The sequence below is a fragment of the Dermacentor andersoni genome, chromosome 2 (genome assembly GCF_023375885.2).
Source record: "Dermacentor andersoni chromosome 2, qqDerAnde1_hic_scaffold, whole genome shotgun sequence".
In the NCBI taxonomy this organism is placed as follows: Eukaryota; Metazoa; Arthropoda; class Arachnida; order Ixodida; family Ixodidae; genus Dermacentor; species Dermacentor andersoni.
In genome coordinates, this window is record NC_092815.1 from 70,413,387 (window position 1) to 70,426,831 (window position 13,445).

The 13,445-nt window shown below is 47.4% G+C and overlaps 1 protein-coding gene across 1 annotated transcript in view; it reads right to left on the reverse strand.

The window, feature by feature from the left end:
• Positions 1 to 3,935: 3,935 nt before the first annotated feature.
• LOC126541881 (acetyl-coenzyme A synthetase, cytoplasmic-like) overlaps positions 3,936 to 13,445 on the reverse strand; it is a 59,063-nt gene continuing 49,553 nt past the window's right edge. The window contains exons 14-16 of the mRNA XM_050188837.3: positions 12,666 to 12,865; positions 10,962 to 11,007; positions 3,936 to 5,614 (exon numbers count right to left, since the gene is read on the reverse strand). Coding sequence (XP_050044794.1) covers positions 5,406 to 5,614; positions 10,962 to 11,007; positions 12,666 to 12,865 — 455 coding nt within the window. The 3' untranslated portion in view covers positions 3,936 to 5,405. The remainder of the gene's footprint in view (positions 5,615 to 10,961; positions 11,008 to 12,665; positions 12,866 to 13,445) is intronic.

A 13,445-nucleotide genomic window follows, 5' to 3' on the forward strand; every position in this document is an offset into this window, starting at 1 on the left:
GTTGCTTAAGACAGTGATATTAAGGAAGTTGATGTAACTGCTTGTAAAACGTGCGCAGCAAATTTTCCAGCTATGCTCACTTATCCTTTTGCTACTCGCGTATTTTGCCTTTCGCTAACGCTTCAAGATAGATGGGCCCCTTTTATACAGCCGACGGACAGTCTCTAGGCTGCGACCGCCCTTAAGCTGTACTATAAACATGCAAACAGAACGTCGTACAGTCACAAGCACACAGTAGCATGAGCCAGAGGACTGCAAAAGGCGTGTATACATATAGCAATGCTGGGTTTTTGTTCAAGCACTTGGCACTCGGCCGGACGCTTGTCGTATCGTTCTCATGATCGCCCACGTATATATATATATATATATATATATATATATATATATATATATATATATATATATATATATATATATATATATATATATATATATATAGGACTGATACAGTGGCACAAAAGATACATCTTCGTCATACATCTGCGTCATTCTGCGGCAACAGCCATTTCAATGAGGATACCATGGTACCCGTGAATGACGTTACTCCCGGTCATCACATTCAAAGGAGAGCTGCCTTGCATCGCGGAAGCCCGAGTGAAACCTTAAGCATCCGCTAAAAATTCGCTGATGTAGTCTGATGTGAAATAGGTTTCATGTTTCTGTGGCATTGGGCTAAGCTATAGCGAGTGCTCGTAATTAACGCCCGACAGTTTCTGAAGGAGCGGTTACCATCGATCTAGACAAGAACGTTCGTCGCTGAGGTCTGCCATGTCGAAACCGGCGCGTTTTTTGTCGAATAATGATTATCGTGATAATTGATTGTTATGATTGTCAATTATTATCACGATACTTGTCATCATCATCACAAACGTAGCAAGCTCCGGTCAAGGAAAAGACAGCTCCGCTTCCCCGCCGCAGGCGTGAATCGAAACCACCCATGTGGCCGGAAATTTCGTAAATGTAGCGCACAATCGATTCTTTATCTTGTTCTTCTCATTCATTTGATGCGAACGATTTATCCCTGACACGCACGCTAGCGCCAATTTAACGCCGCATTCGGTCGGCACAAAATGTGTCTGCACGAACGTTTCGCTGACTAATCAACGCTCAACCAAGGCCACCGTGAAGACGATGTAGTCGGGAACGGACAGCTATAATGCAACTGTAAAATTAAGAAAAGAAGGTTTCCGAGCAAGGCAAACAGTTTTGCGGTCTTCAGAGTGGGGAATGCCCACGACCTCGCAAAGAAAGCGTACGCGAACCGTCACTTAGATACGATATCTTTTACTCGGAACTCTTGTTTATTCGCTTATCTTGCGTGTTAACCGTGAAGCTCGCTGTCTTTCTGGTGCTCGTGTGCACAACGTAGCCAGCAGCGACAAAAGCGCCGTCATGGCGACGCGCGAGGCCGTATATTCTAAATGATTGCACGACGCACACTTCATTGGTAATCGGCGTTTTATCTCACAGTGCGTGCAGCAGGAAGGTTGCGCTATGTCTGGCAACACCAATTAATGAACGCGACACACCCTTCGTTGGGCTTAAACAATACCGAGTGCCACCCTTCTCTTTTCCTTCTCATCTGTTTTACTCATTCTCTCTTCTCTTTATTTTATTCACGACCTCGTGCATGTGCCCAGACCTGAAACTCTCTTCCCCGGTCTGGCAGCAGGAATTAAGACAGTCCCAAATAGGGAGAGCTGTAATGCGTCGGGCATCCTTCCTTATATAGAGGACAACGCTGGTATAGATGTATGCACAGAAGCAGCAGCAGCGGCAGCACCAGCAGCAGCAGCTCGTGCAGCGCGAGTTTCGGTCGTCGGCACCGCGTCGGTAGGGCGGTCACGATCGGCTTGCACGAGGTCGCGCATTCCCACAACGAGGGGTATTATATGGGTGGGTAGCGTTGGGGCTGCCGCCAGTCCCGTGAGTCCCATCGTCGGGGCGTTTTCTGCGAACGCATGTGAAGAGGTGCCGAGTTCTCGCAGCCAACGCAGCCACTCGACGTGTGTGGCACTCGGAAACAAAAAGGAGTGGCGCGTGTACGTACAAGAGAGAGCTATTGTACGTCAGTAAAAGAGAAAGCAATTATACTTTGTTTACCTTGAAAGAGCAGGCTCAACGAGATATCGAGCTCGTATTACTTCGCTGAAACACAGCGCGCGCAGCCGCAAACGACCTATGCCTGCAGCCGCGAATTTTAGACCTACGCGCAGGTGTAGTGGAGCGACGTAGCGTATAAGCTAGACGTATCCCACAATGCATCGGTGGAACGTTAGCACTCGTGGCGGCACCTCGGTACGCTGTGATCAACTGTACTTGAAGATGGCCTCGTGGCCGGCACGACTCTCCTCTCCGATTGCCCGTTATGAAAGCTGGACCCTTAGCTACGGCCACAAGTACCAACTATGGGTGTGTTCCGATTCTGCTTAGCATTGAAGACAGTCTACTTCGAGTCCTAAGACAGCTTTGAGTCCGAGTGACGGGACGAAAAGAGGCGGAGCTAGAGGAGACGTCTCTGTGGCTTGACGCCCTACACATGTCGAGAAGAAAAATCTAAGGAAAGCCTATATATTATCGCTGTATCTTAGAGTGTGCGAGCCTGTGAAAAACCCAGTATAGTTTACGCAGGCGACATTCCCGTCGAGTTTACAAGCGTTCTGCACAGTCGCCGTCTTGTTTGTGCAGCAAGACAGCCTGCGTCGTATTTTTTTTTTTCCGTTTGTCGGCTTTGTCAGAATTCGAACGAGACAGATGGCAGCTCTCCGCTCAGCTGCCCAAGCAACATTGCAATACCGCTCAGGGTTGGAAGTGGCGTCTGTGTACGTTTATTCTTACCGCATTGGAATGGCCGACAGTCTGACGCGCGACACTTGCGGATGCGAGGTAACCATCGAGAACCTGTTGTGTACGTGTCCTCGGTGCGACGTCCAGCTTTTCTGCTTCCAGAAAACATTATGCGAGCTGGACGGCGGGCCATTTTTTTTTTTTAGTTTAAAATGCTTTTCAATACTTGTAAAACCAGTCGCTGACGCAAAAGGCTATCCGTGCACTCGCGCCGTTATGTGTTCAAGGAAGAGCAGGCGTGCTCTTTATGAAATGGCTGATGGCTTTAGTGTAGTTCTTGATGTGCACCGGCCGTTTGCAGTACACCTGTCCTCCCTCCTACGTGCGCACAGTACTCAGTCTCTCCCTCTTTTCGTTTTGATATTTCCCATTTTCTTTAAACCCCAGTGTAGGGTAGCAGATCGGACGATCGTGTGGTTGACCTCTCTGTATTTCTTATTCCTGCTTTCTCCCTCTCTCTCCTCATCGAGAAACCATGTAAACAAAAGTGAATTCCTGATTGTTATGTCACTGCCGGCACGCTTACGCCGGAAAATGAATGACACAATCGATCATTGATCACTGCGAAAGTTCTCGTTTTTACGTAACTGCGCGTAACGGAGGCTACCAACTAGCCTTGACAGCGTCCGCGAATGCTTGAGCGAATCAGGTGGAAGCCTTTACTTGCTCCCGACCAACAACGAGCTCGACCTCGTCCACTTTTCAAACGGCCACAATAACGTGGCGACAACTTAGCCGAAGCATCGCCGCAGGCCATCCTTGCTACGAGGTTAACTTTGGGTGAAGATCGATTATCTCGCGCGGAATACATCGAGTCCGAAAATATTTTCCTGCAATTCTAAACTGAGAGTAATTTATTGAATAATATATATATATATATATATATATATATATATATATATATATATATATATATATATATATATATATATATATATATATGTATATATTTAAAATATCTTATAACTATGCACACTTAACACCACATATCTATTCAACCCAAAGGAGGTGCGCTCTGAAACCCGCAAATGCTCACATTCAACGACTACATTTAAAATTTTAGCAGACATCGAAAGCTTAGAAAGGTGTTTCTTTTTTCGTCTTTTACTTTCAACGGATACTCTAGTACATCAAACAACTACATAAAATATTGTTACGCTGGTTCTATCACGTCGAGCTGCACTGGATACAGAAAGTTGGTGCACCCTGCTGCTTGTTATGTTGTGCTGCTTGTCCTTTTTCATAAAGTGTGTGCTTGAAGAGAGAAATCTGGAATACATTATCACCGTTCAATGAATACAGAATGGGCTAGCCCAGCACTTCGGGATATTTCTTTATGATGGTAAGAAGAGTGCGCTTCTAATTTGTGAGGAGCCAACCACCATCTGATTTGGTGAACAGTAAGCACGTGCTTAAAATACTAGCGCGAAAGCGAAGAGCTGGCAAGCTCCTAAAGGGGCCCTGCGACATCCTCACGAAGTGGTATACTTTGCCTACGCTGTCATTGTTGCGAGCGCTTCAGTCGGGCGGGCAGGGGTTGATAAACGCTGCTCGGCCAGTCCGTGTGCGAAATTATGCGGCTACTCCTTATGGGCAACACGCAGCTAGAAGATGATAAAGAGCTGGCCGCGTTGATATATCGCTGGTTCTTTAGACTTGGTTATAGAGTTTGGTTAGAGGCACGCTCGCGTTCTGAACGCGGTGTTGCGTGGTGGTGGCGTAACGCGTGCACAAAGCGAACAAGCCGAAAGAGCACGAAGAAGAAATGGTACAGCTTCGCCCCCGTCCCAACATGAGACCAGAAATGAGGCGTGAGGAAGTGAGAAAGAAAGAGCGGCACGGGTGCGGAGGAAACTTGCTGTGCGCAGAGGCGCTTGTTCTACAAATAGCAAGGAGGCGCGGCGGCCGTGACCTTGAAAGAGAGAGCGGCGACCGGAGCGGAAAAGCGTTCGAGCGATGTAATCAACGCGAAAAAAAAAAAAAAGAGGAAGGAGGAAAGGAAAGATCGCATGAAGGAAATAGAGTTGGGAGAAGAAAACAGCCACCTGACGAATCGAAGCGGAAGGATGCCACAGGTGAAACGACAACCTACGTACAGCTGCTATATATCGAATATGACGTCTTCGCGCTTGCCAAGAAAAGTGACGAACTCGCGTCACAAGCTATAACCTCTTCTTTTATTTTGCTAATGAGTCTTAGAACTTGCTTCGCTTTCTAGCTCAATAATTTTCCAACGACAGCCTCCGTCTCCATACGGCACAGTCTCGCGTGTATTCTGGAGCGAATACACTATTGAAAGCTTACAATTAGCTGATACTCGGGAAAGTGCGAAGAGACGGTTGTCGCAGGGCCCCTTTAAGGACGCAGGGGTCCGTCACTGTCTCCTTCTCGCTACTGCGTTTTTTTACGCGCACCGACTATAGCCAACGAGTCGCGGTGTCTGTTTAGGAAAAGAGGCGAACAGCTCTGTCGCTAGTGCTGAGGACAGGCTTGCGGCACAGCAAGCCACGCAACCGCAGGCCGAGGGCGACGACCGCGGGTCGCGATCGCATGCGGCTTCAGTGTCCGTTCTGGATGAAACACTTGGACTGGAGAAGCTCGGAGATGACGTCCTGCTCGCTGAGCGCGCTCACGTCGCCGAACTCGAGCTCGTTGCAGGCGATCTTGCGCAGTATCCGGCGCATCACCTTGCCCGACCGGGTCTTGGGAAGTCGCTCGACGCAGTGGATGTACTCTGGGTCCGCGAAAGCTCCAATCTTCGAGCGCACTGCAAAACACGGCAAATGCAGAAATATTGACCTCATCGAAAAGCCGGAGATCTATAGATAGCGCTATCAAACTTTCCGCGTTTCGAGTAGCTTGTGAGAGGGACTTTGATACCCTTGGTCGTACCGCGCCCCTCCTTTCGTTCTTTCTTTTTTCTTTGCGTGTGTTTGCTTTCTCACTATTCTTCCTGTATTTTCCCCCCTTCTCCCAGTGTAGGGTAGCAAAACAGAAACCTCTGTTCTGCTTAACCTCGCTTCCCATCTCATTTCTCTCTGGAAATCATTCTATGGCGACAGCGTCGCGGATGCAACGACTGAAGAACGTATGACCAAGACACGCTATGAATACCGACGAAAGAGGACATGCGCTGAACAGGACATGCGCTGTTCATACGTTCTTCAGTCTTGGTACCAGTAGCGCTGTGGCCATACAATGAACGCGCACCAACACGCTCAGTTTTCTATTTTTGGTGTTGCACTTATATATAGTGACATTTACGGGGTGATCGCCTGGCAAGCTCTTCATAGTGCTAGGTGATGATTATGGTATATATACACAGAGACGACATAGACACAGAGACCAAAATCTCACCCACTAACACGAACAGACACAATAAAGCTATTCACAAAATTTCGATAAGGCCCGTAGACCTTAGAAACACCAGCAGCAAATTCGTAGCGCGCAACTCGGGGTTCGTGTTTCTCCATGGGCCGTGAATGTTAGTCGTACTGCAATCGTAGTGTGCACTTTCGGAAATTTTCTCTTTGACAAGTAACGGCAACAGTCACACAGATCGTATATAAGTCCTCAATAACACTGAACACAGAGCGCATTGGCAAGTTTGCCCATTGAATTTTGCACGTAGAGTGTAATGCAATGACAAGTTATGCTTGTTATTGCCTAGTAAGACCGATCGCAGCATGTAGAAGTCACTAGACAGGTCAGTTTTATAGAAGGCTTTGTATACTGCAGTACCGCGCCACAACAGGAAGATTGCTGCCAGCGTCAAGCGACTATGGATATCAGAGTCGCCGCGTTCTTCCCGAAAGCGACGTTCGGATCAATTCTGTCGAAACGAATCACGATGAGAACATACATCTGAATCGCTCCGTAAGTCGTTGGTTTTATATGAGTGTTTAATTCGAAGTATGCAGTACACAAGTATGTTGTATAGAAAAAGAAACTAAAGTGATTGTGCACGGGACAATAAGGGACACCAAGACGCGAGCAGGCGCACACAGAGAAATAAGGGCAGATTGTACGTGTGTCCGGCCGCGGCGAACAGAACCTTCCAGCAACTTCCTCAACGTGAAATATACTCCTACGACAATATGTGAACAAAACAAGACAGCGCCTCTTACTGTTCAGCCACCGCGCCTCTGTATTTTTCCTACTTTCTGCATAGTGCAAATGCGAAACCAATTGATCCAGCTGTTGGTACGGTGTATATTTACTTCAAATTGCGGATTGAGCTTAGGTGGTACGACATTTTAGAAGGGAATAACAGCGTGGCATGACAGAACTGAGGAGAAAAGGCATACACATGCATCCGCTGTCTTTTACTTTCGTTGATTCCTCCACGAGTGGTTCATATTGCGACGCTGATGATGTGACATATTCTTAAAGCTTTACTCTTAATATTTTATCGACGCGTTCTGCTTCCTTTGTTTTCCCCCTTTCAGTATTCGCCCATACGCGAAAATTGACTTTACAAAATGTCACACGTTCCATTGGTCCTTGAAATGCAGCACTGTAACAGTAGCAACAAACAAACAAACAAGAAAATCCATGCTTTTTTATCGCACGGACGTTGCAGTAGTTATCCTAATCTGCTATTTCAAAACGTTTCGCAATTTCCATGGCTGGCCCAATGCGCAGCTCACGAGGCAATTAAGCGGCAGCCTTGGCAGGGGCGATTGTTTTGTGAGCTTGTATCATCGATGCCACGACTTGAAATGACAGATTCGATGACTCGGCACGGTAGTCTGAGAGCGGAGGTACCGAAGTGCTATTTTACGAAATTTTCCGCAGCCTCTCTCCAATTCGTTTTTCTTTTTTCATCTTCAAAACTACTACTACACTGCTCTCTCGTCAAAGTCGAGTTAATAGTACAGCCAGAAACACGAAACTGGAAAGAATTAGGGCTTAAAAGTGGGTCGAATTCCTCCCACGGCTGCGTTTTTTAGGAAACGAGAGCAGCAAGCGAACGAAGTTTACGCTTGCGCCAGCCTCTGTGCCAGCGTTCTTGGCCAACTCTCGACAGTGCGTGGGATTCGCACGGCAGACGCCCGGGCTTGTGAACGCTGACGACAGCTCTATTAAACAACACGCGCAGTTAAATCCGTTTTCATGTTTTTTTTTTTGTCTTTTGAAATCAAGGTTCTACAAATGTGTAAATGGCAGCTTCAGGAGAGTGAGAGCTGGCCTATTTCTCTCGCGAACCTGGAATTTATTCGTTTGTCTCTCAGTTATTCTTCTTTTATTTCCTTTTTGTTTAGAAGCAACAGACCGTCGTAGGTTCAAGTGGACAACGTTAGGAAATAAGGACGTTCCCGAGAAAGAAAGAAAAGAAAAGCACGCGAAAGTGGCAGAAACAGATTGCGCCACAAAAGTTGGTTGTAGCTCCATTTCTCTACCGAGCACTAAATCTAACGGGCCTTACGATACGGCCCTCGAACTGACGTATAAAGATAAACAAAAAGGAGAGAGAGAGAGAGAGGAAGATATATATATATATATATATATATATATATATATATATATATATATATATATATATATATATATATATATAGAGAGAGAGAGAGAGAGAGAGAGAGAGAGAGAAAGAGAGAGAGAGAGAGAGAGAGGAAAAGAAAGTAGAGCACATCCCAAGAAGTTACGCTATAAATATCCATTAGCTGCAATGAACTACTCCGATATAGAAAGCTCAACCTCACAATGACTTCCCGCTCCCCTTTCGTTCCTTTCTTTATCCCTGTTTCTGAAGCATAAAAAAAGAAAGAACTTCGTTTCTCTCACATTAGAGACATAAAACTACACAAATAGACAAATTTAACGAAACCTAACCACTCGAGAGTGGTTAAGAGCTTTTCAGCTCTTCCACCTCTTCGGGCATGGTTTGAAATAATTCACGTACTGCCCTCACACGTATAGCACGACGGTTCTAATGACTCCTGCACAAAAAATAACTGACAGGGACTCCAATGCGATAGACACGTGAAATACTTCCATTCTATGATTGTCGATCCGCATCCGCTTGACGTTGGTGACGTGATCACGCACGAGTTACTATGTCGTCGGGATCTGCGCCTGCCACCTCCCTGCTCTTTTCTGGCGCTGCGGTCTGCGAGTGTGCAACGTCTCATATGGTGCACCGAAACGCACCGGCGTAATCACAGGCTTTCTGCCGGTGTACTTTCGACATGGCACGTGCAGCTATGGGTACATATACGACATACCACGGAGCTTTCACTATTGAACTCGCTGCACGCTGACCTACCTACCACTGTATACCCACGCTCGCATGCATATATGTATGCGGACGACAGCAAACGTCTTATCACAAGCACCTCCACGTACCGAGTGTAGTCAAAAGCGGAGGAGGAGGAGGAGGAGGAAAAACGTTTATTTAGCTCTAGAAAATTCTATGAATTTCGCGGAGTCAGATGGTGTCTTCCATCTTCTTGGCAATGGCCGTCTGCCCCTAGTCCAGGGCTCCGCTGGATGCCGCTGCCAGCTGGGCCCGTCGGATCAGCCCTAGTTGGACGTCCTGACGGTCGCTGGAGAGCATTCCTTCCCATTGCTCCGCACTCGGGTTTGGTATTATTGGTGCCGTATTTGTTTTCTGGCAGGCCCACGTTATATGGTAGAGCGTGGGTGTGTCCTGGCACCATGGGCATTTGTCACTGTATTGTGTGGGTTGTATTTTGCTGAGGGTGTTTAAGTTCGGATATGCACCCGTCTGTAGCAGCCTCCAAGCTACGGAGTCCTCTCTAGTGAGAGACCTATGCGGCGAGGGGTACCGCTTCCTGCTGCCCTTATAGTGATTCAGGATAGCCGAGTATTCTCTGGGGACTGGCTCGGTTTCCTCGAGGTCATTGGCGGAGGGTGCTCGGTATGCAGTGTATCCTCGGGCTACCCTGTCGACCTCACGGTTGCCTTCCACGTCCGTGTGACCCGGCGTCCACATTATCGTGTGTCTAATTGGTTGTTCTTTTTCTGGGTTTTTTGTGTGGGGATCTTCTGAGCGGAGTATGCGGAGCGCTCTGTGACCTATTCTGCCGAACATGTAGTTTCGGCATGCTGTTTGGGAGTCGGTTAGTATTGTTAAGGACCGCCTAGTCCGATAGCCCTCCGCTGCCGCTAGAGCGACGGCCGCTTCTTCAGCCTCGACTACCGTGCAGTCCCGTAGAGATGCGCTGACGATTTCTCGCATATCCGAGTTTATCACCACCGCTACTGCGTTGGGGTTGGTCTGTCTCGCCCTTCTGGTGTATGTGGCTGCGTCCACGTATACCGTTGTTGCCTGGGAAGCTAGGGACTTTTGGATGTATTCGGCTCTCGCCTTCCTGCGTTCTTCGTGTAGGTTGGGGTCCATGTTCTTGGGAATGGGAGCCACCTTGATTGTTTTTCGTATATTGTCCGGGATAGTCGCGGTTCTTTGGGTTTCTTGTATCTGTTCGCTGCATCCCAACTTCTGCAGAAGCGGAGTGAATTGTTCAATCCAGTGCGACAACAGCTGACGCGCACCTGCCACCGTTACTCCCGTGTCACGTGCCTCTCTACGTCACACCACTCCACTCTTCATCCTTTCTCGCTTCGTCGCTCTTACGCCGCCAGTTGCTTCACCGATGTCACATTTCTCTATCTCAGGTCAGGTTTTGATCTGTGTAATTCTGTCGCGTTAAAGCTCTTGCAGAGAATACATCTCATACACTGTTACAAAAATTGGCCCTCCGGCGCTTTTTACGCAGCCTTCAACGTCGACCCGAGTTTCAAACTCGGATTTTAAATAAAAATGACGGCCAGTGTTGATCTGTGTAGTGTTAACGCATTGAAACTAATTTTCGCCGAGAAGGACTGATGGGGAATGCAAGGGCCGTGTACGTATCGGATGCAGGCGACGCGTCCCCCCTTGACGAGCTGCCTGTTGCGTTGCTGGTCGTATTAAAGTTGGCAGCCAGAAAAGCTCGAGTTCCGAATTATATATCGCGATGACTTTGGCCAAGAATATTTACCATTGACAGAAGTGTTTCTAGTATCTTTAAGACCGAGCCACGACTGCGTGGGCAATCACCTTTGCCCTCCGAGTACTGGCAGTTTGATTTGACGTGAGTGTGACTTACCACTTTGCTTAAGTCGGGTCTTGAGATCCTCGGTGAAATGTTTGCCCTGTATAAGAAATGAGATGAATGGAACCGAGTCATTGGAGGCATAACCATCGACAATATACCCCAAAATAAAGCCCTTTCGCCGCATAGCGCAGTAACTTCCCGCCAGTACCTACTGAAGCAGCGTCACTTACACGCTCAAAATAACAGGTATATCTGTCCGACTTCAGGCATGGCACAGACATAGCGTGCTTTTATTCCCGACACATTAAACGTCCGCTCTTGGATCACACAACGGATTCACGAGGGTGCACTGCAAGGCACGTTAACAGCGGATCCGCCGAATCTCTGTTACCAACTGCTGAAGTTGTTGAAATATAGGTGATACCGCTAACAGCATTTTTATATGCTGTTAGCGTGGTTAATAAAGTAAGCGGTGATCTGTAGCGAATGCCCGTCTCCCACTTTGTACATGCCCTAGCACAATAAAACACAGTCCGCGAGAATGCCACCCAGGGATGTGAAGCTTAGAACTGACCAACCTGACGACTACGAGGGATGACTCACGTATAATATCCTTCACAAGCCGCTGTTCCTGCATCTACATGAAACGGGCCTCCATATGCATTTTTTTTTACAATTTCAGTTACACCGTTATACCGCGTGGCAACCCATGTCAATGCAAAAAAAAAAAAAGAAAGTACTGGAGGTTAAGATTCTTGTCAACCTCCGAGTTACAGGCCTACAAGTTAGTACATGGTAGAATGCGCTCCTAATATAGTTTTCAAGGATATAACTGCCTGAATTTCCCTCTTCACTTCTCTCTTTCAAGAATATCGGTAAGCTGTCGGTCATGACTTGGGAGCGCGTCTGTTATTCGGGCTCGAAATGCATATTTAGGCTCACAATAAAAGAGCGAAAAGCGAGATGTCGGTAACAAAAAATGCCAACCGGGACCAACATGTATATATGTGCATGCGTAAGACATATCCGGGAGCACTTTCTCAGTGCAACAGGCCCCAAGAATGACCGGCCTGCCGGCTTCGACGAGGGGGTTCGCGCGGATTTGTCTCTACAGTTCTTTACTTAAGTTCGTGTGCGATGCAGGTTTGCACCCATTTATGTATAACGTTCTTTTCTCACTATATACCTTAAAGGGACACTAAAGCGAAATAATAAATTAGCTTAGACTAATAAATCATTTTTTGAGAACCCTGCAGGCAGTCACTTCAAAATGATAGTTGGAGTATTAGACGTGAAAATGAAGGCCGAAGTGTCAATATTTGAATTTCGCGTCGAAACCGCGACGCTGGTACGTCATTGTGGCGTCAGGGATTCCAAAGTATGTTTTCACATTTTGGCCGCGTTGGCTGAGTAAAGGTTGCCGAAGCTTGCTATATTTTATACCTGGTTCCTTTAGAACACAATGTAGTCAGTCTGTATCGTTATATAAGCAAGTAGGCCCTAGAAGATGCAATCAAAATTCATGACGTCACAGCGTCCAGGTGCGGAAACTTCAAGGAGGCGTCGCCCCCCGTCTTTCGTTCTTGCGCTTTTTCTGGCTTCCCAAGCGTCCTATTGTGGTAAGAGTGGTGTTTTTAGTGTCGTAGAAAGAAAATTTACTGATGCAGAAGAAATCATTTATTTCTTTATAGTGTCCCTTTAAGGTAGCCCTTTTCAGATCAAATATAAATAAGTATATGTAACGGGGGGACTGACGTTCTTTAGGACGACGTAGCAGTAGAGGCACTGTCCCTTGACCTTGTGCTGCCGGGGCACCGCCGCCGCCTCGACGAGTTCGTGCACGGCGAGCAGCGCCGCCTCGACCTGCGCCGTCGAGATGAGGTGGCCCGACACGTTCAGCATGTCGTCCACGCGGCCCGTGATCCAGTAGTAGCCGTCCTCGTCGCGGCGGGCCCCTGCGAAACAGGACCACGCCGAACCAACCTTCGTCTTATGTTCACTTACTCGATTATCTCTAATATTGCCAGCGTCATTCATGCCAGTGTCACACGTACACTTCTGACCGCGATCGGGACCAATCCGGATCTAAATTCTCGACTGCGATTGGCTATCTCGCGCATTTTGTGCAAAGGAGCCAATCACGACCGAGAAATTCGATCCAGATCGGGCTTGACCGCGATCAAAAGTACTCCGTGTGATACCCGTATTAGATACCGTAACGAGATCGGCGTATTATTGTTTAAGGGAGTTGCATAAGAAAGAGAATGTAAGCAGCGGAATCGTTGTACGTAATACATCTGAATCCCCGAACAATACACTCGTGAAACGTGACAGCCAATGAGGGTTAGATTAAGCGGACATCGGACGGACACGGCTGAAAAAAAAACAACAACTTCAGAGTGTAGTCACGTCACAACTTCTGCAGGTCCTGGTAGATCACAATTTCGACAACTTAAACTTAATGTCCTAACAGTAACACCTTTCGCTTGCCAGTGTATCTCATCCACAAGTTCGATACACTGCAACCATCATGGC